Below are 26,649 nucleotides of genomic sequence, written 5' to 3' on the forward strand. Positions count from 1 at the left end.
TGGATTAGGAAATTGTATTTCACCCTTTTCCATCTCAAGCACCATGATTCATCATTTTACAGGAATATGTTTGAAAGGTGATGATGCAATGATTAAGTTATGAATCATAGGGCTGTAGCTTAAAGCTGAAGTTCAAAAAGAGGAACATATTTTGGGCTTGATCATCACAGAGGGTCTAAACATTTGCTAGGTATTTGTTGCTGTTCTTGCTCTATCTGGCCATTTTTGTTTTGAAAGCAATACTTTCCATGACTCACTTATTTAAAAAGACATTATAAGTTAATGCATCATTAAGAATAGTGCTTCTAAAACCTATTGTGAAATGCCTGAAAAAGTGTGACTTAAAGCAGCTGCTGTTCTTTAACAATTTATAGGGTCTAGCCTGCATTAGAAAAGCATTATAACGATGGAAAGTAGCCATTTTGCTGCAGTAGGAGTCACTATGTTCTGCAAACAGGACATGACGGTGAGCAGGTTAACAAGATGAGTTTGTAGATAATTTTCGTTGAAAATAATATTTTGACATATTTGTTCCCATTGCCCCTATCAAAGTGATGGTCAGATGAAAAGAGTCTCTTTAGAGAAATGCTCCGCCAGTCAGAAGTGGAAAAAGGGGAGTGTTGATAAGCTGAAAGTAAGTGGCAAAAGTCTGGACTCGATGTTCACTATAATATCTATAAAGATAGCTCTACAGAGCTAAAGCTCTACAGATAAAGCTCTACAGATATAACTTACACATGCAAAATACAGTTCTCTGAGTTTATCAGCAAAAACATAAAAAATACTAATGCTACTGTATTTTATGGGGAGACATGCAACGTACAAAAGGACACATAGATATTGATTGCCTTCAAAACGAAATGTAAGAAATAAATCAAACGTAAAAATAACTTTAATTAAGCCTTAAAAAAAACAAGTGATGCAATCCTACGGAAAAGGATTAGGGCCACTGATGAAATAAAAAAAGTTAACTGATTTTTATATATTATCTCAGTTTCATATGGGAAAAAGTCAGAATTCTGACTTTTTTCTCAGAATTCTGACTTTAATCTCAGGATTCTAAGATTAAATTCATATTTCAAGAAAAAAAAGGTAAAAATTCTCGGATTAAAGTCAGAATTCTGGGGAAAAGTTAGAATTCTGAGAAAAAAGTCAGAATTCTGAGAAAAAAATTCAGCTGCTGAATTATGGGTGAGACAGGAGATAATGTGGTCGGATAAAGAAGTCTCTCAGTTTGAATCGCATGGGGCTTTAAGGAAAGTTTGCATGTTGTCTCCACCTGTACCTCATGTTCCTTCCCATGTTGGAGAAACATCCTTCGCTGATTACCTGACTTTAGGACGAAGCGTGTTTTCCTCATCTATCTCTGTAATGGACCAACAGTCTACCCAGCCTTTCAAATGGGTTCTTGCTCCCTCCAGAACAAATTATTTCCCTTGGCAAATTGTGATTTGTTTTCTCCCGAATTCAATAATTGCTCTCAGCAGCCAACCTGCAGTGCCCCCATCAGCGACATATGATGCAAGGAGATATTTAGACAGTAATATGAAAGGTCCCTCTTTGAACTGTTTAGATAACCAAAATGTATGATGAAAATCAAATGCTGGATAAATTTTTTATGGGAGCATACTGATGCGATAAGGCAAAGATAAAAAAGGTGGAAGAAGAAAGGTTTATTCAGTTGGCACAGAGAAGAGATAAGATATGTGGAAACAGTGAGATTTCTGGCAGTTTGACTGATGGCAAAAAAAACTTGGACTTGGATGTTTAACCTTGCATGGAAGAAACCAGGTTATATACACACAGTATGAAACCAGCAGATCATTTATTAGCTAATGTTATTGACTGTTTACAATGACTTTAACAGCTTCAGAATGATAAAAAATAGTTAATTATTTCATGCAAGCTGTAGCCATCTATACGGTGGTTCCAGACAATCAGCAAGATATGAATCTGTTACATTTTGCTGAATGTATAACTATTAGATATGATTGAATTTTATGATGTGATGATTATGATTGGCTGCATAATCATTGGCTGCTACCCTATTCCTGGGTTTGATGTTTCTGCAGAGAGATTTACCTCTGAAGTCATGGCTTTTATCTTGGTGCTGTTATGTTGATTGGTCCCTGTAAATTGCCCTTAGCTGTGTGTATGTAAATATCCGAGCATACATTGCTATCTGTCCTTTGAGTCAGTTACATACCTAGGGTGGAGCCTCCTTCTCTCCCGATGACAAGCAGGGACATCGGATGGTGTATGGATCGCTGCGTTATGATGGTGTTAAACTGGGAGAAACAAATGCTTTTATTGATAAGTCGGTATTTTAATAAAACCACATTTTTTCCTTTGGCCATCATTAGTTCTCTCAGTAAGAACTGAAAAGGGGTTGTTATTTATGATCATAAGTCATGCGATGTTTGCAGTTAAGCCGAAAGATTGCAAAGATATGAGAGTCCTTGCTTTAAATATGGCCATATCTTCTTGTGATGCAGCATATACATTTCAGTCTCTCCCATTTCCCCAATGATATTCTACTCTGTGAATGTAGGGGGAGAAATTTGAAATTGCGACTTGAAAAATAAATAATCTCCTCACTATAAACTGTATCTCCCAAGTCTTAAGAGTCTAAAGAGTCTTTATGTTTTTATTCAGACTGTTTTTATACAGAAGTATTGAGGATAATCAGGAATTTCCCAGAATTAAAATTTCCCTTAAAATACAATAATTCACTATTATAAAAAAGTAATGTGGATGAATTACACATTAATTAGTGTAATAATTGCTGTTTATGGTAACGACAGAAACCAAAGTAGGTTTTAAGGGACATTGTAGGTAGCTTGTCTGTACAGCCCTATTACCCGTATCCAGGTGAGATGTTGACTCGGTGGTGCCACAGAGGCTTACACCACCCATCATCTGTTTGTCATATTGAAACATGTCTTTCACCCTGATAGGCTGATAAACCCAGCGGTCTTTTAAGTGTTGGATTAGAGCAAAGTCCTGAGTTATAAAGTAGGTAGTTCTTCATCTTGGATTTAAGGCACAAAGCATTAAAAAAACTGAGTTTACTCAGCAGTAAAACAGTGACATCACTCTGATAAGGAAAGGTAATCAAACATTCCTGTAGTAAGGCAATTAAACACGTGCATTACATGATGAGTCATGCATGGCTGCATATTATGAAAGCCTCTTTTGCAACAGTCTAATCTAAATTCTCCTGTGTTATACAATGCTTTGTGACTCTGGGAATGGCTATTTGAAAATAAACCTTTATGACTTCCTTAGTCATCTCAATTAAAAAAACAGTCTGTCAAAATCACCTTTATGTAAATCTTAAGAGACTTATTAAACTTACTAAAGGGTAGGTTGGCTGGGTAAAATGATTTGAATAGAATAGAATAGAATAGAATAGAATAGAATAGAATAGAATAGAATAGAATAGAATAGAATAGAATAGAATAGAATAGAATAGAAGTGTTATAGATGTACGTGAAAGGTGTATAGCAAGACACACCCATGATACCATATTATATCACATACTAAAATGGTGACGGAAGCAAATGCACCCTTTTCAATTACAGTCAGCTATGAATACGCTACAATACTATTTAATATCAGCAGTTAACAGGCTGGCTGTACTCTGAGAGGAAAACAACTTGTAAGGAGACACTCTCACATGCAAATGGAAAATATGCAAAACCTCCCAGGCAAAATTTCCAATCAGCAGTTTTTTTACTGCGTCATTTATAATGAGTAGAGAATTATTATAAAATGGACAAATTACCAGACGAAGCTTATGTCTAATAAATAACAGAGATTAAGGGATGGAAAATTAAGCAATGGTAGTAAATTTTTAAATCATTTATAATTTACTGTAAATATAATTTGGTGAAACCCCACCTGGCCGTCGATTAATAGTATCTTGACCTATTTTTCTTTGCATAATTTTTTAAGTGTAGAGGTTACAGTAGGGTTTTTCTTTGTTTCGGAAGGCATATTTTATCAAACATTTTTGGAACACCAGGTTGTATTTTAGTGACTAAGTTCTGCCGAGTTCTCTTGAAATTTCCTTAGAACTCCTTTTGGACTCATAATTAAATCCATCTATTAATCTATTCTATTCAGCTATTGTATTTACTACCCCTGACCCTAATGCTAAAAATCAGTAGGATCACTACTGCTGCTTTTGGTATTTGTTTACTTTATTTGCCTTTCTTTTTTACTACTTACTTCACTCATGACACAAAGGGTTGCAATTAACTCAACTACAAGAAGAATTTTACAGTGTATATAAGTTAGAATAAAGGAGTACCATTAAAGATAAACTGTAAAAGAGTGGCAGACAAGGCGAAAAGTAAACTGCAAAAAGGTGGGGAAAAAAAAGAAAATTTAAGAAAAAGACTAGAATTTAGTCAAATGGGCTTAGTTCTATACTTTTCAAAATACAAACGTATAATATAACATGAAGAACTGTGTACACTGTGGAGAGAATGAAGCAACAGACCCTATGCTTGTATAAAGCTTTATCAATTCAAGGACTCACAAGTAATGGTTATTTAGCCACTGATACTGTAAGTAAATTCAAACACGTATGCCAAGTTCTGCTTTTATTGGTGTTACATTTGTTTACAATGTTAATAAACTGCCAATTACATACACGAATCCGATCACCTTTGTACCTAACATGTACTGATATATATGAACTGCAAAAGCTTAGTGTATGCGGAAAGTATGCAGAACCCCTGAATTCAATATTCACTGTTGAAAAGCTACATGCATCGAAATATCCCTTTGTATACAATCTGTGTATACAAAATGACAATAAAGTTTGTCTAAGTCTAAGTCTAAGTAAAATAGACTTGCCCCCTCTGGCCCTCCCAAAAAATTGTCTAGTTCTGCCACTGCACATTGATGTTTTTTAGACGCAATTCCTTTACGTGAGGTACTAAAAGAATTAATTGTGACAAACTAACAGTCTTTTTTTAGGTATGCATGTGTACGTTTACATGTATGTATGGAGTTTTATATGGACAGATCAGGAACAGACAGGCAATTAAACAAAAGATGTACAGTAAATACATTCATTCTTTTGGCAAAGTCATTATTTTTTATGTATTTGTGGTTTTCAATGTGTAAATAAGCAGATGTTATGGATAACGGTTCAGATGAAATAGTAACAGTTACCTTCTGACTTTTCTATCTGGTCCTTAGGACCTATACGGATTCCCACAATCCTTTGTGTGACAGGACATACAGTATAAGATACATAATAGCCCATTTGATGGAATTGAACAAAACTAAACTAATTCCTGATGTATTAGTGTTGCACCAATGCCATTTTTTGGCCCGGATACCAATACCTGGCTGTGCAGTATCTGCCGATATCAATACCATCTGTATGAAACTGATTTGTGCGTGTGTGTATGAAGAACTGCATACTACTTGGATGTATGATAATTCCCATCATGGCTTTGTCAAGCTGCTGCCTGCCTTTGTGAAGCAGGAAAAAGACTAATACAAAGTGAATCCAGTAGAACTTTTTATTGCCTACCTGGAATGGGTGACAATAGTTTAATAAACTTTTGGCTCTCAAAATGGTATCGGTTATCTATTTGTTGGTACTCGCTGATACCGATACAACCATTTTAGTGCTGGATCAGGGCCCCGCCCGATACTGGTATCGGTGCAACACTAATGTGTACCCTTTGTGACATATGCCAATGTACAGGCCTTCAAATGTTTCAGATTTTATAAAGAACTTTAATTGTTTAACTACATTATGATTTTCAGAGGGCTCCCAGTTCTCATGGGCATGACCATTTTTCTATAATAGTGCCTAGAACAGAGGTCATGGATTAGCGGACTGTGGTCCGGATCCAGATCCAGCGTGCTGGATAATCCGGACCCAACCTGATTTAAAACCTTTATAAATTACCTCATGTTGTCCGACGACAGTGTCTAATTGCACTTGCGCCGCTTCTCCTGTTAACACGGTAAAGCCCTCCACAGTGTCCAGCACCAGGCTGCACATGATAAAAATTAGCCAATAAGCTGTATCGGTCAGGGCTCCTGCTGCTTGCTACTTTTAGAACCAGCAGGCAAAGCCGGGCGATAAGAAAGAAGGAGAAGACGATGGGAGAAAGAAAGCAGGGAAAGTGTGGACTGCTGGAAGAACTACGGTGAACTGGTGACAGAAAAGTGAGATGTGAAATGACCCTGCACATTTAGAGTATGTTTGGCTCAACTTTCTGCTGTGAAGCAGGATTCTCCACCATGAACATAATCAAAAAATAAATATGGATCCAGGCTCAAAATGAGCACTTTGATATGTGCTTGAGAATGGCTTTGTCTCCATTCAAACCCAGGATTAAAGTCTTGCAGGGCAGCCTAAAGCCCACTGATCTCATTAAGCCAGAAAAAGAAAGAAAAAAAAACCCCAAAACGGTCAGTTCAACTGTTTTATAAAATATGTGAATCAGGAAATGGTCTATACACCAAACTGAACGATTGCTGTTCTCTACTTCAAAAACAATTATTATTTTAAAATGAAAAACATTTCCTTTTTTTTAAGTCAATGTATAACATGGATGCATAAAAACCTAATTTTATTTCTTTGTGTTCAATTCTGTTTAAAGTAACAGATTATAATTAAATATAATTCATTGTCTACAGACCTTTATTGGTTGATGATTTGCTTTATAAGGACCCCACTGATGAACAGCAGTTCCTTCCTTTGCCATAATGTTCTTCTTGTTGGCCCCCAAAAAGGTGAGGAAAGAGAAGTTAGGAGCTACAATTTGCCCGTTTTGGAGCCGGTATTAAGGTCAATATTTTATGTGATGAGTTTAGCATTCTTGGGGCCCCCTCATCTTGGGGGCCCCTCAGCACCAGCAGGATAAAGTCCTCTGAACGTGTGATTCGACGGCGCTAGGACCCGCAGTGCTCCTTTCTTCAGGAAGAGGGTGTTGGCTCCGTCAGCCGGTGGCGGAGGAGGAGAGAGCGGGGAGGGACTGCCTCTGTGCTGCTGACAGCGGCGTGAGCGATGCTAGTTAAGGGCTGAGGACAGAGACCAGGAGCAGACCCAGCGGAAAAAAACATCCAGCCCGAGCTTTGTTCCAGCGGCGCCATCCTGAACGAACCTGAGCACTGCGAGCCATGTCGGTTTTAGCTCTGCAAGAATATGAATTTGAGAGGCAGTTCAACGAGGAGGAAGCCATCCGATGGATGCAGGAGAACTGGTAAGGCTAGCTTCCTCCCTAACGTTAGCGCCTCGTCTTTAATCCCGCCTTAGAGTCACTGTGACCGGCGCTGGATGCTGGATCCAGCTCGGTGACCTGCTGCTAAATCTGAACCGTTGCTCACCGGGATTAAAGCTCGATCCGTCCTCTAATATCGCACTTCCTCCTGTCACCATATAAACGGTAAAGGAAGCCAACAATCACACTGGCCTTTAGAGAAACAGTGCTGCACTTAAATCCAAAACAAGCTAAAAATTTATACATCCTTTAAGGGTGGGGGGGGGGGGTCCGATTTCTTCTCCATCATCATCATTATCATCATCATCATCAGAGTCACTGGGCCAGTAGTTTATTAAACCAAGCCTGGCCTTATTCTGATGTTTGTTATTCTTAATAAATCACTCATCCAGTGGCGTAACAGAGACTGCAGTTTCTTAGGGGCCCACGACCTCTTAGGGCCCCCCTCACCTGGTTGGCCCCCTATAAGCATTTGTAGACTAGGACATCTCTTTGCAGATGTAATGGTGGCAAAAATTAATCTTAAACCCACCTGATACTAGATTTACTGACTGGACCTTATTTATACCCCAACACATGGCAGATTTCAACAGGATGGTGAGTGTTATTGTACGTAACAGTTGGATACCAATAGAGGTACTTAAGGGGATTCCAGAAAAGAAAAAGGAAAGAAGAGCTGCTGGAAAAAAAACATCCAAAAATAAACACATTCTTTCAAAGAACCGAAGTGGGACAGGACGACGTTGCTGCACCTAACCCTAACCCACCCCAATAATGTTGCTTACAGGTCTATTGTAGTGTCGTTACGCCATTGCACTCATCTGAATCCCAAACATCACATTAATCAGGCTTTAGCTGACTATCAGAGCATTATTTTATTATCTGCCTCAATACTAATGCCTCCTTATTGCAAACCTGATCTCTTGTTTTCCCAAGGATAAAAAGGGATTATTATCTTACTATACTAAACACTCAGGGGTTTGTTTTGGTAAGAATGATTCAGAAAATAAAAGTGAAAAAGAATGGATAAAAGCACATTTCTTAAAGTTTTGGTGGATGTTGTACAATACTATTATGGGGTTTAAAGAAGAAAAAATGACACTTTTTGCACAAAGGTTTGAAATCTAGTGCTGTCAGAAACAAAGGACCCAACAAGAAAAGAGTCTGTTAAAAATAATAAAAGGATACAGTAAGGTTAGATTTACAACACAAGTTATTAAAAATGAGTTATTAGATAATTAGAAAAGTAAAATCTCTTCATTGAAGTCTGTGCTAATAACTCAGTGGGTTTTGGGTGCAGATATAAATTATTAGTCAACAGTTAATGCTGTTTCCTCCTTTCCACTGATGACAGTGAGGGTGAATGTCGTGGCTGTTTCTGCTTCCTGGTTGTTTCATTACATGTTAAAGCAGCCCTCAGCTCTATTTAAAAAAAATAAGTTTGGGATCTTACATTGCATATATAGATGTAAAGCAGCCATTTAGGATTTTGAGACCAGGGTTGGTAAGTAGTGTCCTGCTTTCCCACAAACAAAGAGGAACTTTCTGGTAATATTTCAAGTTCTCATAATTAAAGTACATTCATCTGCAAGCTAATAGCTTTTTTGTAACACAATAAATTAATGTTGTTACATAATAAACCAAAAACGTTCTACTTGCAGCCAATGTAAAATTAGATTTTTACTGAGGTTGAACTTCCGTCAGTACATATCTGCCTAATGTACATTTCTTTAAATTTTTTTTTGATGCTATGATCAAAGCGCTGTATAGTAAAACAGTGTTTGCTTATAACTAATAATACATGTATTTAATAAGTATGTCATAATGCCTCTTGTTTTCCTTTAAAAAAAGGGCGATAACTTTGAAAGAAAATAGAATGATGATGTGTGACTGTTTACCCAAGGCGGCGTTTCTCAGGCTTTGCACGACGGACAACATTAATAAACACAAACGTTGGGCTGTCTGCTTTGCTTTAAGCAAATATTGCACTGCGGCTGTGTGCATTTCTTATATAGGTCAGGTTTAGGTCCATCCCATAATCCTCTGCTTTGAGCGCCTGGAGGGTCAGTTTTGTCCAAACCAGGTTGATAAAGACGTGACTGCGAGCAAACCTAAATGAGTCATATTTGAGGTAAACATAAGGTTCATTAAAGATGCAGCAGGGATGCTGAAAAAAAAAGGTGTACGTGAGAAGAAGTTGTTCATTTAGGGTTCGTCTGATCCTACTCGGAGGCGACTGCAGAGAAGAGTCACATTTCAAACAAACTCAATCGACGCACAGCCCCTGAAGACTTGGTTTGGACGCTTCTGTCCTCATTCATTGAAGCGTACGTGTGTCTGTGAGTGTAAGGGAGAGAGACAGGGCAGGCAGCGTGGTGGCACTGAGCTGGAGCTGTCCAAACCCTGGTACTGACAGCTGGCCAATCACAATCATCTTCTGATGTCTGCTGACAGAGCTTTAACCAATCACCTTGCAGCTGTTCTATGCCGACTCCTGCGTGCTGTCTGTAGTAGGAAGGAGGCTGCAGAGTACATGGCCCTCAGAGGCAGCAAACGCAGAAAAATCAGATTGGATATCTGTTTTATTACAGTTATAATCTACAGACAGAGGCTGATAGTGACACATTTATACCACTGAAGGGTTAGTTTAAGAGCATGGATGTTAAAAAAAGGTTTATTTAGCAAAGCACCATAAAACTGTTCCTATTTGTGCTCTTTCATGAATTGCAGTCACAAATTTTACTCAATTATTTTGGATTAAACTTACTGAATAAATCGTCAAATATATTCTATATACTTTATAATATATACTTTATAAAATTCCTAATGCTTATTTATATGTTGTAAATCACTGAAATAAAAACATCTGCAGACTATTTTTAAGCTGTTTAACTTTCTCCTAGTTTATGAGTATAGTTGCTTCTGTTTTTAGTGCCATTTAAGATCATATATATATTCCTCCTTTAAAAAAAAAAAAAAAAACACTTGTTAATAGTTGTAAAATCTGTGTTTTTCAAGCTTTTAATCTCCACCTAGATTTTAGGTCATATGAAACTGTTTATACGAACACAAGGTTTTGAAGCACTAAATGATAAAACACAGTTCAAACATCTATTTAAAGTCTTACATTTTGTTGTTTCATAAAGTTTTTTTTGGGTTTAAATACCAGCGGATTGAGAACATTCTAATAATTAAAAATACGAAGTTGAGCATTTTGATATTATTTGTTAATACTATCATTTTTTCTTTATATTATTATTTATTTTATATTGAGTAGATATTAATTGATTTTAAGCACATGTTAAAAAGAATAGACAAATATACTGATACTATATTAATTACATTACAGCTTTGTCACTCTTTTTTCCACATTACAACAATAGGATAAAGTAAATTTCCTTCATTTGAGCTTTGATGCATTAATATACAACTTGCTCTGTCAAAGCTGCAGTGAAATTAAAACACTTACAGCAATAAGCTGGGTTTAGTTATCTTTCTTTAAAATAAAGTCAATGACGGAAAAAAAACAATCAGAAAAGGAATAAACATCCTTGTTGTTATTTAGGTTTCGTTACACAAAAAAGAATGAACTCCTTTAGAGGATACATCTATATTACATGTTTTTTATTATCGGAATAAAAAAAAGACTTTGCTCCAATAATATTATTATACAATAATACACATTATTGTATAATATTCTCATATAAAAAAAGTTTGTTGATGTTTTTCGATCTAATTCAAAGTGGATAGTTCCTTGTGTTTTTATAAAACTTTAAACCAAACATGCAGACATGTGTAGACCATTGTGCCAGAACCAGACCAGATTCCCAGGGCATCAGATAGCTCAGCGTTCTCTTCACTTACATCCAGGCTTTTAGGGAAGAGGAAGCAGTAAATACAGGTTGTGGTGCTGTGCAACAGAAACATCCCTCTCCTCCCTGCAACAGCCAGTTGTAGATGTGTAATCAAACCTGAGGCTGCTAATGAACTCAAGGTCATTAGATCGAAGCAGATCCATAAGTTTCACAGACAGGCAGTAGGTGAATGACCTGATAAAATGTTACATTTCTATATAAGAACTACAAATATTTACTGTTTCTCAATACATACCATTATCACTGTTTCCCTGCTATTTTTAGGAGTTCCAGCATCACATTGCACCTTGGTCAGCAGAGTCATTGCATAACCAGAACCTGGTTCAGTTAGGATCTACTGGTGGACTAGTGAAGAGGGCAACACACAACAAAACCTTAAGAAATCTTGTCAAATAGCTGCTTCAACAACAGCCAAAGGATATAAATCAACCCTATTTTGGCATATATTGTCATCTAGTAAAAACAATTTCTAATAATATGTAGGCGTTAAGTGTTTATACAAGGCAGTAAAGCTCAAATGTCTCAGTGCAGCTTTTATTTCCATAAATGCAAATGAGGTGAGAGCACTACTCATGTTATTCTGAACCTGAACAGGAATAAATAGATAACCAGCTGCTTTGACTCTACATAAAGTGAGGGAAAAAAATATTATTCTGTTTGAAAATATTGTCTTTTTTTTCTCTGAATCCATTAACTAATATGTAGATGTATTAGCACTGCTGGTGAAATCTGCCTCACATCAGAGTCATATAGAGTGGATCGACTTCTAGCACCAGGCATGAATATTTGCCCCATTTACACTACCCCTCTGAAACCAATTCATGCTGAGTTCAGACCGAGCCTGGATCAGTTAACAATGCCGAGCTTGATTCTTACGACCGTTTCCACATCACGCTAGCACGATTACTCGCTTCCTATCGACGATACTACAACTCTCAAGGTGGGAATTACACACAGAAAAAAAACCACCGGTGGCCTTAACATTCAGGAACGTACGTGCTTGGATACCGTCCTCCAATCAAATTTCAACGATAGCCCCTGTCTCGGCATCATCCCAGTTCGCACCAAACTCTTTTGATGCCATTTATGGTTAATAAGCTAAGAAGAACTTTGTTGTGAACAGGTGAAGAAATCTGAGAATTGCAAAGCCAGACATGCCGGAAAACCAGCGAGATGAGTCCGCTTACTGTAAATAGGGCATGACATGATATGCTCTTGCGATTTTTGTTACCAGAGAACAGAGCCACAACTGAAATGTGCTGAGTCCTATTGTTGAACTAGTACTAGATTTAGCGCGATTAGGTTGTGTCTGGAATGGTCCAGTTCAGTTGAGTTCCATTTACACTCAACAGTTTATCTCGATTACCGTGCTCAGACTGTTCTCGGGACAGTTTCAAAAGGTTAGTGTAAATGGGGCCAATGGTGGGACTAGATTACATGGTACTCTGCGGTTCTTGGTTTAACCTCGGACTTAGCATGTTTGATGTCATTTAACAAATGTTCTTGTTGGATCCAGGTCTGAGGTTTTGTTGGTTTAGAAGCAAGATTTTGCTCTTATACTTGTGTGTTTGGGTATGTTGTCCCATTGAAACACCTTAGATCATTATACCATAACGCTTGTATTGTGGATTGAAAGCAGTGTATGGGGTCTTCTGTTGAACTTTAGAACAATCTGTCTCTCATTAGTCCCTAAGATGTTGCTCTTTTTCTTTCAATGTTTTAACAACGGAGGCTTGAAGAAATTACTCAGCGGTAGGCTGGCTTCACATGGATGTATTCTAGTCAGTGATGGATAATTAACTACGGTACATTTCCAATATATATTTGTAATTTAACAAAATGCAATTTTGAAACAGCAGAGGCACTAAGATTTTTGGTCATGCTACATTTAATGGGAACATGACACTAACTCTCTCATTTCTGTCTTAAATATGTACTAAAATGAGGGATGATAAGGGAGGATAAAGCTACTGCTAATAAGATCAATGCATGCAAGCCAAAAGTAAGAATTTTTTAAATAAAGAGTAAAATATTTTGGAAATGGACTCTAGATAAGAGAGCAATAAAGGTCTTGAACAATTCAATCCTGGAGCCAAACATGCATATGTTTGCACATGTATAGGCTTGTGATTTGTGCAGAGAAAAGTCAAAATGCTATCACAATTTTGAGTTGTAGCAAAGTTGCCCAGCCCTGCTTCTAATGGTGCAAGATAGAGATGTTAGATCTGCTCTAACCGGATTGGAAAGATGCTTGAGTCAAAAATTCTCTCGCCTTTTTTCTGCTGTCAGTACTTGGCGGTTTGAGCATTCCAGATTGCAATAATGATAAGCAGAAAAAGAACAGTATGCTGATGACGTCTGAGATAAAACCTGCCTTGGTTCAACTTCACTTTCTGTCTGTATTAATGCATAGCCTTAGGTACTGACCTTTAACCTCCAATCTGATAGAGGTTGCGGTTAGAGCTCAGGACCTCAGATCTTTGAATTGTCGTCTTTTACTTCGACAGTTTTCCGATTTGCCAGCTGTAAAGCCCACATCTGCATCCTGCTGACTCATTCTGCTCTCCCACAGTTGTCAGCATCCCTCATTAGCATACGTGTTGTTTAAAATGTGGTTGGAGAGGCTCTCGTGGTGCTGACTGCTTCCCTCAGGTCTTTGCACTTTAGATGAATCCCTGGTGGTTGTTGACTGATAAACAGAACGGTCCCAAAAAATACATCAGAGAGAGTCTGATTTTTTAATTTTTTATTTACTCAGCTCCCGTACAGAACCAGTAACAGAATTATTAAGGATATAGATAATCTGATAAAGATTCTTTAAGGCAGATGTTGTTACCAGTTATTTTGAGACTAGTATAACTGATCCGGGGTTTTTGCTGACCCTTTTTGTGGACGGAGATTTCTGAAGCTTTGGGTTTTATTAACACCATGATAATAAATATTACACAAGTCTCAGCACAAGCCAGACCAAACAAAAGGAAAGCACTGCATGCGCTTTACATGATGTCAAGGCATGGCTGCTATATGTTCTAAACGGCCAATACTGACACAGGAAAACAACACCATTATTGAACCAAAATATCAGCCCGCTGATGGTCTACCTCTTATTAAGAACCATTTTTTGCTGTGGTTACAGCTGTTAGGGTTTGGGGGTTTGTCTCTACCAGCCTTCAACATCTAGACACTGAAATTCTTTACATATTCTTAATTATTCAATAAGAATGAATTGACATAATCTGTGAACTAGTCTTGCCATAGTTCTCATCTGGCTTTAGGTCTTGACTTTGACTAGGCCATCCTAAGATATGGATCTAATTTGCCCTAGACCTTCTATTGCATCTCTGACTGTATGTTTAGGCCTCTTTTGCTGTTCAAAGGTTAGCTTCCGCCCAGGTTTAGGTCTTATGCAGCCTTTAACCACTTTTCCTCCAGGGTTGTCCCTGATTTAGCTCATTCCATCAACTGATCATGTTCCCTGCCCATGTTGAAGAAAAGCCTACCCACGGCATGAAGCTGCCAACACCGTGTTTCATTGAGGGCATTACCCTGAGATAAGATTACACAAGGGTGGAGTCTGTTTATTTATCAGATAACTTATGTTGCCAGTTGGTTGCCATAGATTTATTCAAGTGTATGGTAATTAGTAAACCGCATTATTTTCATTCTACCAAACAGTTAAGTTGCTCTGTTTAATTTAAACATCAATACCATAAATGAAAGTTTAATGTAATAAAACAAATGAAGAATTTGCGTTTTAGTTTTGTGAGTGAAAGCTCTTGTTTCTACTGTGTTCTGCTTTGGTGGAGCAGCGTATGGTGATGTTGATGAGTGTTGACCATGTTGACCCAGTATCCACCGTGGGCCCGGCTTTAGGTCGGATGCTCTCTTCTTCTCCGTCGTTGTTGTTGAGTCCAGAAATAGAGAACTGGGTTGAGGAATTAAGGTGTGCCCAAAGCATTGCTGATCTCTGCTTTCAATGTCACGTTTTATTTGCCTGGGAAGGAAATGCTTTGATTCTAGTTAAGACAGACAGCAGTGACCCTAGTAGAGGGTTAGAGACGATGTTATATATCTGTTGCAGGATGCCTGTATTGAGTGGGACTTCTGGAAATGCTAACTGAAGGCTGAATAACTGGTTCTTCTAAAGCATCATCTTATCTGCTGATCTGTGTTTTTTTTCATGGTGATCCTCTGTTCTTTTGTAACCAGGTTCATATTAAAGGGATTTTTTTTTTTTTAACAAGTTGAATTGACATCCTTTTGCAGGCTGTAGTATATCTTTGACTGTGAAAACAATCGGTGTGAAGATAGCTCACTGTGACGGCCATGCAGCCTCATCCTCGGGCTGAAAACAGAATTACATAATAGCTCAAATCTCCTCGGCCAGCTAATACAAATCCATGTTACCCAGCAGGTTTGCCGGCAGCTTTAAAGAACTATGTCAGTGGGGGAGGGGAGCGTCTAAGCATCAACCTTGGTTAGGTTCTTCTCTGTGTTTTTATTTAGCCTCAGAGCCCTGAGAGGCAGATTTAATGTCCAAATGGATGTGATTAATTGGAAGATAGACTAATTGACCTTCAGTGGGATTTAAATTCCGCTTTATTTGTCATAGAGCTGCAATGACACAGATGGCTTGCAGACATTTGATTTGTGGGATGGGAGGCTTTTCATTTTTGAACATAAGATGTTCATTACATTCATTTGACAAAGTTAGATTGCCTGATTGATGATCTCCGAAGTGCAGATTGCACGATTTGTGTTTGAAAACAGCAAGTTTATTTTATTCTTATTTCTCCATTTTTAGAGCTTCTCCCCGGCCTTTCAGTCTCTGTATGGTTTCCAACATGCAGGAGGCAAGAAAACTTTGCTGATTCTGTTTTTCCTACATGCTGATCCCTCCTAAAGAGTTCTGACTGCATAGTTTGGCAGAGCTGCCTCGGGCCACTTTGACAAAACGCAGATTCAAGCTTAAAGACACCACCCTGCAATGCACACATGCAGTATTAACCTGTGTAGTCAGCATCTAAACACAAGAAGCTATAGTGCTGTCTGGGGTAGTTTTTAGAGATTGTGCAAAATGGAATTAGCTTTCTTTAATTTGAAGGCCATGCAAAAATCAGAGAAAGTTCATCATATAAACATAAAGTTGTTTTTTTTCTACAAAATAGTCACAGTCTTGCTTCCTTAGGAGAAAATATAACATGATATAACTAATAAAATTAAGTCTGCTAAGAACACAGGTAAAAGTTTTAGTTTTGAATGCAGAGCTCAGACATCAGTGTGTAACAAAATTTTCATTCAAGACAAAACAAATCTCATTTCCTGTACTGTCGATTTGTATATCGACATATCCAGTATCCAACTTGCACTATACAGAGGGTTTGAAAAACATTGTGTTGAGCTCAGTATGTCTACAACTGATAAAAGTGTAAAACTGTTTGCAATGAAAAAAAGTTTTTAGATCTCAGAATTGATGAAATTTTGCAATTCAGGCAAAATCCATATAAACACAAACATACGTCAGCAGGTTCCTTCGAACAACTGTCACCAGAATAGTTTTGCTTATGTTAGTTTTTCCTCTTTCCCAAAGAAAGAAGTCTGTCATGCTTGATAAACTTTAAAACTTTGGTTGTAGTCATTATCCACACCGTAGCATGTTTGGCTGTAAAGAGTTTGAATCTGACTGCTGTCAAACACTCTACTTCACTTGGCTCAGATATGTAGAAAAATAATGGCAGGTAAAGTGAGTTCAGTTAGACAAGAACCAACAATTTGCAGCCATTAGCAGGCATTTTGTATTGATAGAAGAGTCAACTTAAAACCTAAGGTTCAAGAATATGCATATATCTAAGTTAGACTGCAGATCTGTAGACTTGCATCATTCAAGAGATGCAGGCTTGGAAAATTCATGGCAAGATGCTTTAAGATTCATTTATGTTTCAGCCTTGCAATCTTTCTAGCTTTTAGTGCTCCAAAACAAAACAAAAAAAATCGAATACTAATAACGGCATCCATCTGTGAAGCCACCGAGTGAAGCACCCATCCTGCGTTTTTAATTAGCTACTTTAGGACAGCGTGTTTGTGTTAGGCCCTCATCATAGCTTCGTTCAGGCACGATGAAGCATTTACAGAAAAAAAGCTGCGTATTGGTGCGATATTTGCCACCTTCTGAATAGCATTGAGCCGAGAGACAAAACTGGCACCAGAGAGCAGGAGGAACAAAATTCTCTCTGCAGACTGAGATGTTCTAACATTTGGTGGGACCATGATCTCTCCTGGAGATATTTCTTTTTCCGTTGTCTGAAACTGTCATATAAAGGCATAACCTGTACTGAAACATAATGATTCTATCCAATCAGGTTCTCATTTGATGCATGAAAAGAAAAAGGTGTAGATTCATCTGAAGCTGGTGCTTCAGGGCTTTGACTAAAATAGCCTAGAATAGAATTTTGCCTTTGGGTTTTATTTTTTTTTTTCCCTCTTTTTTATTATTTTTCTCCAAAACAGCATGATACACCATGGAAAAAGCAAGGCAAGGAATTTTATGATCAGCTGTCAAAAAATCTTTAATTTCTTTGACAAAACATCACCTGCAGTGACCCACTGCTAACTGATGCACCTTCTAATTATAGTCCAGACATTCAGCCGTTGATGACACTTCTTTTCAAATCAGTCAAGATAAAAATGAACGTAATATCAGGTTCTTTAGAGAAAGAAACTGTCAGTATGTCAGAACGGTGGAAATAAACCCATTAGATAAAATCTATTACATTTTTTGAACAAAGGAAGTAAAACCTAATTAACAAATAATTACGTTGGGTTTTTTCTGCTTAATAAAAAATAAAACAATAATTAATCAGTTTTTGGTTTGGAAAGGTATATTTTAATAACTGTAGATTCAAACTTAAAAAATAATTTAGCTATTTTTTCTTATGGGAAAAATATTGGAGTAGGGGGCAGAAAATGGAGTCTATTTTCGGCATTAAGAAAAGGATCCGTATTACTCTTTTTTGAAAACCTTCCTGTGTTTATCCACGTTTAAAGGGGTCTAGACACGTATAACTATCTATTAAATTGTCGTGCACTCTTGCTTTCTATTTTATCTCTGTGATTTACGTTATCTTTATTCATTTATAAATCTAGATTTAGAGGTACAATCAGGAATTTAGTAAAAGGTTCAAATTCAGTCATCCTGCTCCGCTGTTTTTCATCATCATCATTGATAACCAAGCTGTGTCTCCTCAGTCCTAATAATCATCATCACTGTTTCCGTTCTCTTTTTGCTTCATTTCATTGGATTTCTTAAATGGCTTTATTAAAAAAAATAGTTTGTGGAATAAATGTTAATAAATTTTGCTGATGGGCAAAAGGGAAATGAATCTCTATTTCTGTATTATTTGACCCCGTAGATGTGGTCTCTTTCAACTCATCACAGAGGTCAGGATAGTTATCTTTCTCTGAATAGTTTCTACCTCTGAAAATAGAAGTTAAAGCCATCTCTAGGCGCTTATTGGTGCTAAATAGGATGCTTCATGCAGTGTTTGTGAAGTCTGAATATATAAATGGAAGGTACTCGATGTGCTGGAGAATGAGAGACAAGCCTGCATAAGCACTCTTACCTTTGACCTTTTAGCCTTGGGTGGCATTTCCCTGAAGGAGGAAAATACTGAGCTTGTTCCTCCTCTGCAGCTCCAGGCTAGTATGTAGGCCACGTTCTTGTGTGCTGATCTGTTCTTCCTCTCCCTGTGTGGTTGGTTGGAGAACAGTGATGTCATTTTGCAGTCCTGTTGTCATTCTGTGAAAGACGCTCCTTCTGTTGTTTCCCTGTCCTCTCTCCTGCAGAAGGAGCTCACATCAATTAATGGTGGGAACACTCACCTGTCCTGGTTTCTAAGACCCACCTTTATGTTGGATCCTTATAATAGTAGAGAATAAGTCAAAGAATTGTGTTTTAGGTTTATTCTATGGAAGAAATGAACTGACCGTATTGCAATAAAATGTGTTAGTGCCAACAGGGTGAAAAAAATGACATAAAAAGAACTAATGCTGAAGAAGCTTTAGAAATGTAGCTTCCATTATGTTATAATGGAGATTAGAAAACCCAAATGGATATTTCTTTAGATAGAAAAAACAGAGATTAATGTGTTTTTATCTTTCTAGTAACTGGCAACAACTGACAAAGGAAATTCGACCAATAAAGGAATTACATTGAACCATTCTCACTGGTTTATTGATTTAACAATCTCCGAGATAATTTGTTCCCTTTATTATTTGCTATGTGTTTTGTGAAAGCAAAGGTTCACTTCCAATCCCCAATGTTGCCAGTGCCAACTTGAATTAATCTTTTAGAATTTCAAAATAATGTAAGCATTTAAAATGTTTAATTTATAACTTTCCTGCTTCAAACAATCAATAATTATTTCTATTTGAAGCAGATTATATCCAGAGATCAGACTTTAGCCTGGCTTTTAGGGCTGCCACTCACCATTAGTTCATTACCCTTTTACAATTTTGGAATAATTACTCCTTTAAGTACAAAGATTTATCAACTAAAGGCATTTTTACAGTCTCTGCACTCCAGTTAATGATTAATCAATTATTAAATTAGTTGTCGATTGTTTCAATAATAGAATAAACCCGATTAATCCAATTATTTGTTTCATCTCTATTGACTTTGGCATCCTTTAGCGGTAGTTAGCTCTGCTAACTTCACGTAAGCAGTCATTTCCATATCAATAGTCATAAGAAAAAGATCTTTAACTTGTCATTAGATCTTAAAATATCAAAATTTGGATGTTTAATGTCAAAAAAGGGGTTTATAGCTCACACAGCAGCTGTATTTTATTCCTCTCAGCCTTCCTGTTATCTGCTGGAGTCCCGCTCTTTCTCTCAGCATGAATGAGATACAGACGTGGGTCACCAGCTGCCTTTATCTATGGACTTCCTCTCACCTCATTTTAAGGACCTCACTGATGCCGAAAATGTTTAACATGGGGTCTGTTTCATTGTATAGCCCCATTTACAGTACTATTTTGAAACTGTGCCGAGATCGTACGAGCACGGTAACCAAGATAACTGTTTAGTGTAAATGGCATGCAAAACTGAACCGAACCGCACCAAACTTGTACTAATTCTTCAGTAGGGCGTTCAGTTGATGCTCGGTTCTCTGATAACAAAGATTGCATGAGCAGACCGCATCATTTCCTTCCAGTCAGCCTCCGTAATCATGAAATTTCAGATATTAATACAAATACTAGCTTCCCTACCGTGCCACACGATTTCCATGCTATCATGGTGTTTCGATGGTCGAAAGGAGCCGAACTCGGGGATTTTAACTGATCCAAGCTCGGTCTGCACGGATCGCTTTTAGAGGGTAGTGTAAATGGGGCTTATGATAGCAGCCATTGCTATAATTGGTAGATGATGTGTTCCCTGACCAAAGAATGATTGTATTTTTGCATTTAATTTTGGCTGATCGATCAGCGCAAATCAAGCCGAAGTCAGTTCATTCACCAGTCCAAAGCCTTCAAATTTATATTGTTGAATAACAGTCATGTCTAATTATTTGTACATTTCTAGAAACTCCGCACAACTTATATAGTTTAGCACGATTGCAAAGATATTTCAGTTACATTCATTTTATAGATGTTTCTAGAGATGCCAGCAATTATATCAACAGTGATTTATTTATTTTTCTACATTTATATTTAGAGTGGGATTTCATAATTTCAGCTATAATCATTTCAATATTATTTTAAACAAACTAAAAGCCACACAAAGGTTGTCATGAAATAAGTCCTGTACCAATTTATGACAACTATTTTGCGATGTTATTAAAGAATTTTAATAGAGTATTTTAGAAATATCCGTTTTAAAAAACAAAGCATTCAACCCTGGATGTTGGTCAGTGGCAAATACTGCAATCATTTGATTTTGATGTTTGTTGAAATATAAGAAATGTGTTTAAAAGTCACCATTATTTGTAAAATTGATATATGATGATTTAAATTTATACTGAATAATTGTCCAGCTGAGAGGAGACTTTATTATAAGGTCCTTTAAACATCTTTACTCTGGAAATTTTTAACATAATTACTACTTTTCAATGGTTTATTTTCTGTATTTTTTAGGGCTGAAACAATCGATTATTGAACTAATTGTCAATCAATTTAGAAATCGATTTTCCTTAACTGGAGTATAGAGACTCTAAAATATGCGTTTAGCAGATAGAGCAACCCACTTAGAGAAGTAATTATGCAAAGATTGTAAAAAGATATATAAAAATTTTGCATTTTGTAAAAGAATAACTTTTCCATCTGTCAATATGCTTAATCCTGAACTCCTTAAGTGGAAAAGTTTGAGTTTCACCTGGTTTATTTTTGTAAAAATTGTAATGTAAGGAACCTTTGACTATCAGATTATTGCTCGTTAAAATAGAAAAAATAATCAGATTAAACAATTTGCGAAATAACCGTTAGTTGCAGCCCTAGTAATTTGTTTAATTCTATTTTAAGGTTTCCTCTTTTTAAAAACCCTCTTGACACTCAACCATTTCAGTCTAATAGATTTATTTTGGAAGCAACTTATTCTTAAAAAATCTAAAATACTTTCTCACTGCATAATTCCCAGTAAAACGTAAAAAAAAAAAGAAGGTTTATGTTCTAGTCAGATTAACTTTACGGTTACTGTGTAAACATCAGCATCAAATAAACCATCTAAGGTTTTTAGCTTCCCCTATTTTTAACTGATTGTTATTTTTGGACAGAACTGGTCTAGTTAGTATTTTCTTTGCAGATCCTTGGATCCAGTCTGTCCAGTTAGTCTCCTGCACGGTGGGGTATGGCTGAGTGTTGGAAAATTTCGATTTTTTCTTTCCTCTCTTGTATCCAGATTAAGTTTCAACACCAGACTTTCCACTTCATGCAGCACAAAAATGATCTCAACAGCAACAGTTCAGACACCGAGTATTTACAGCTGGATTCATAATAATAATAATCATAGTTTGTGCTTTTAGCTACTATGTTAAGTTTAAAACAAAGTGCTGTGCATGTACCTATCATATGCATCATTGACAGCATTAAAGATGAAGTGCTTTTTTTTATGTTGACAGGAAGAAGTCCTTTCTTTTTTCGGCGCTCTACGCTGCCTGCATCCTGGGCGGCCGCCATGTCATGAAACAAAGGGAAAAGTTTGAGCTGAGGAAACCTCTGGTGCTTTGGTCTCTCACTCTCGCTGTGTTCAGGTAAGATGATGATGGGTTTTAGGCAATGGGTCAACACATGAGTCAGCATAACTGTAAAGAAGTTAAAGGAAAACAAAACATGGTTTTTAAAATGTCTTACAAATAAAAACCTTAAAGCTATGACTGCGTCATTCACTCTAATACTAATGGTGGTTTTAGAGGTTCTCTAGAGAACATCAGCATCATAATGACCAAGAAGGAGGAGGGGGGAAGGGTGTAGTTAATCTGAAGGATTTTCATGGATTAGAATGGCCTAGTCAAAGTTTATATCAAGCTAGAATCAAGTTTCAAAACTGTGGAAACCCTTGAAATTCAAAGATTAGAAACTGCTAATTTACCTGAGTTTTTTCTGTTCTACAAGAAAGAATAAGACATTTCCAAACCTCCAGGCTGTATGATTCTCTGATTGGAGAAATTCAATTTAGATATTTAGAAAAAGCTGCTTTCTGTCGGCAAGATTATACCCCCTTTGGTTGTGGGTCACGATTACAACAAAACCTTCTTTTAATAGGAAAATGCTAAAAGACTCATTTTTGTATTTGTGGATTTCCTCTTTGGTCCTGGCAAATGGATGCCGCACATTTACGATTCTGATTTTAAAGCACGTGAAAATTGTTTCCTTTTTTATTCTGTGTCATGATTATCCACAGTTTTTTTCTGCAGTTCATTTCTAAGACTTCATACAATATCATAAATTTGTATTACAAGTATTTATAAAAAAAAAGCTCAAGCGGTCAAAACATTATTAGTCAATAACTTTGCTGCCAGGCACTGTATGCTCTATGTGTTAACTGCAAAACCTGATCCAAAGATACTTAAAAATGTCATAAAATAATTTAAATAGGTAAAGACGGCACTTTACCAATAAAATAAGCAATTTTTTTCCCCCTTGTTTTAAACATAAATCTTCCTATTCCAATAGGGATCATTTACACACATGCTCAAATTAAGGGAAAATCTATTTATTTCAAGAGAAATTGGCTTACTAAGATTAAAATTTTTGCAACAAGGCACAGCTCCTTTTATCTGCTACCCAGCAACATGCAGACGTATGATCCTGTGGGCGGAGCCTCATCAGTCTAACTAACCTGTAGGGTTTGATTTTCCACAATAATCTCATCCTCTCCCTGTTCATCCATCCCTCCTCTCCCAGTATCTTTGGTGCCATCCGGACCGGGAGCTACATGACGTTCATCCTGATGACCAAAGGGCTGAAACAGTCGGTCTGTGACCAGAGCTTCTACAACGGGCCAGTCAGCAAGTTCTGGGCTTACGCCTTCGTTCTCAGTAAAGCACCTGAACTGGGTGAGTGCAGACCTGTTGATCACATTTTGGGAGATGAAGGTTCTGATTAGCAAACTGGAACATGTCACGACTTACACTTATTCTCTGAGACTGGTTACATAACCCTGTGTGGGTTATAGAAATGAATGGCATGCAGCAGCAGCATTAGTTCTCTTCTTATTTTGGCTGCGCTCCACCATAATTTATTTGAATCTGCTCATATCAGCTCATCTACTGGTACTACATCCTGAGGGACTTTTTCTTCCCTTTAATTGAAGTTATAAATCACCTGATGCTATAAATCACACCTTGGTTATTCACCTTTTTTAGCACCTTTTTGCATCTTTGCAAGAGATCATTCCAGTCTCAGATTCCTATGTATCAAAAACCTTTGTTGTTAGTGTGAGCCACCACAAAGTTTCTTTTGAGACTCTTAATTATAATTAAAATGTTTTTCAGAGGAATAAGCATCAATAAATGTCTTAAGAAACTTCTTAAAAGATTCAAAAATTTGTAAAAATGGAGCACTTATAGGGGCTGACAAACATCCATAAGGATAAGGAGGAAATGTACTCTGCTCTCCGCTCAATCATTGGTTGAGACACCAATAGCTCCTTGATATGTTAACTGAATGTGCTCATCCTTTACAGATGCTGAAAGACTTTAGAGCTGAAAAAATTTATTTCTTTTTGTACATTTTTTTTTTCATCTGTTCTCCTTTAAGTTTTTATTTTCCAGTAAAATTGTTCACACACCCGTCTATCTGCCTTCTAATAATCCTTATCCTTAGAAACACTAGTTAAGCTAATTTTGATGTCTGTGAACTGTGGGAGGAAGCTGGAGTGCCCAGAGAGACCAAACACATCAGTTATTATTGGAATAATTGATATTCTGAAATTAAAAAAATATCTATATTTACATCTCAGGTTTTACAAATCAGACGGTGTTAGAAAAAATCTGAAATCACTGCTGATTTGGAGGCTTAATGTGCAACAATTAATTTATCCCATCTTACATAAGTATTTACACCCTTTGTACTTGTCAAGTTATATTAAAGCCACAAACTTTTGGGTATTTCAATGTGATTTTAAGTGATAGACCAACACAGAGGGGTTCCAAATTGAAACAATACTTTTAAATATAAATATCATGGGATATATAAAAAATATTATTTTAATTGTAATAAGGCTAAAACAATCAATTATTGAAATAATGTAATTATCTAACTAATTTAGTAATCGATTAATCGTTAACTGGAGTATAGAGACTGTAAAACATGCCTGACAGAGCAACCCACTTAGGGCAGGAATTACACCAAAATTGCAAACATTTTTGCATTTACGATTAAAAAAACAACCTTATTTGTCCATCAATATGCTCTATACACAACTCCTCAAAAGAGAAAGTTTTAATTTCACCTGGTTTAATATTGTAAAAAATCTTCTTTAAGGAATCTTTGACTATCCGATAATTAATCGATTCATCGGAAAAAACAATTGACAGATAAATCAATTTGCTAAATAATTGTTAGTTGCGGCCCCAAATTGTAAATATAGGGAAGAGAAAACTAAACTTAGTTTTTTTATCAGAAGGTTTGAATTTATAATTAAAGGTTTTGTAGAAAAGGTTCCCTCCTCATCAACCACCTCAGTTGACAGACCATATTTTTAATCTTTCTTAAACTGCATTAAGGAGCCACAGTATTTCCTTCTAAGGGCCTTATAATGGCCCAAATGCCACATAGTTTGATTACCCCAATTATAAAGTGATTATATTAATAAAGTTCAAAGGCTTTAAATTGCTCTGCATACACCGTATGTCTTACCATTCTGTTTATCTGATGTGATTATCCTCTTCCTACCTGCAGGGGACACACTCTTCATTGTCCTGAGGAAACAGAAGCTCATCTTCCTCCACTGGTACCACCACATTACCGTGCTTCTGTACTCCTGGTACTCATACAAGGACATGGTAGCAGGCGGCGGCTGGTTCATGACCATGAACTACTTGGTCCACGCCGTCATGTACTCCTACTACGCCCTGCGGGCGGCCGGCTTCAAGCTGTCGCGCAAGTTTGCCATGTTCATCACGCTAACCCAGATCACTCAGATGCTGATGGGCTGCGTGGTGAACTACCTGGTGTATTCATGGATGCAGCAGGGCCAGGAGTGTCCATCCCACATGCAGAACATTGTGTGGTCCTCATTGATGTACCTCAGCTATTTTGTGCTCTTTGTCCAGTTTTTCTTTGAAGCCTACATCGGAAAGTCCAAATCACCGGCCAAGACTTACGCTAAGAAGAGCGAGTAGAGAAAATACCAAAAGTATGGGTTGAAGGGAGATGATTTATTAAAAGGGATTTGGGATGAAGAGCAGGGACCAGTGACACGAGAAGGAATTGGGGCGGGAGGAGAAAATGTGTCGTGGTGTTCGGGGGGGTGGGGGGGGTGCTTTGGGTTGAGGGTTCCTGCTTTATGTGAAGACCTAAAAAAAATAGGTAATGTCTCCTTTAAGGGATTCTGAGGAAGTAGCTCTAACTTGATCAAAAGCCATCAGGAGTCATTCACCTGAACTCTTAAAATCTGCCCTTAAGAATTCACATTTAGTACTTTTAAAATAAAAAAAAAAATAATATATATATATATATCTAAAAAAAAGAATTCCACATAAAACTTTACAATAGTAAAACCATCAGAGTACTTGATTACATTTCCCAGAAGCTTTTTATTTATTAATGACTAAAAATAAAGGGTACACTTAAAGATAGCTGGCATCTTTAATGTCAGCCATCCCCAGTTTTTGTCTGTATGTTGTCTGTGTTTGTCGTTTTGCTTTAATTCAAAGTCGGAGGCGTTTGAGACCCTGGTGAGCAAATGAAGCTGACGTTTCTAGCAGTTGATGTGAAACCATGAGGGGCACTGATGATTTTCTCAGGCGAACTCGACACAACGTGCATATCAAGATAAAGTAGACATGTTTAACATCTGCT

General features: G+C 37.1%; 1 protein-coding gene across 1 annotated transcript; it reads left to right on the forward strand.

Annotated features, from left to right (window-relative positions):
• The first annotated feature begins 6,991 nt into the window (after window positions 1–6,991).
• elovl6 (ELOVL fatty acid elongase 6) lies at window positions 6,992–26,317 on the forward strand. Its single transcript, XM_038269076.1, has 4 exons — window positions 6,992–7,241; window positions 22,245–22,376; window positions 23,530–23,681; window positions 25,528–26,317. Exons 1-4 carry the CDS (start codon window positions 7,159–7,161, stop codon window positions 25,968–25,970), a joined length of 810 nt encoding a protein of 269 aa, XP_038125004.1. The 5' UTR covers window positions 6,992–7,158; the 3' UTR covers window positions 25,971–26,317.
• Window positions 26,318–26,649: the final 332 nt, after the last annotated feature.

Source organism: Cyprinodon tularosa, unplaced genomic scaffold, assembly GCF_016077235.1.
Source record: "Cyprinodon tularosa strain WSP-4 unplaced genomic scaffold, ASM1607723v1 ctg72, whole genome shotgun sequence".
In the NCBI taxonomy this organism is placed as follows: domain Eukaryota; kingdom Metazoa; phylum Chordata; class Actinopteri; order Cyprinodontiformes; family Cyprinodontidae; genus Cyprinodon; species Cyprinodon tularosa.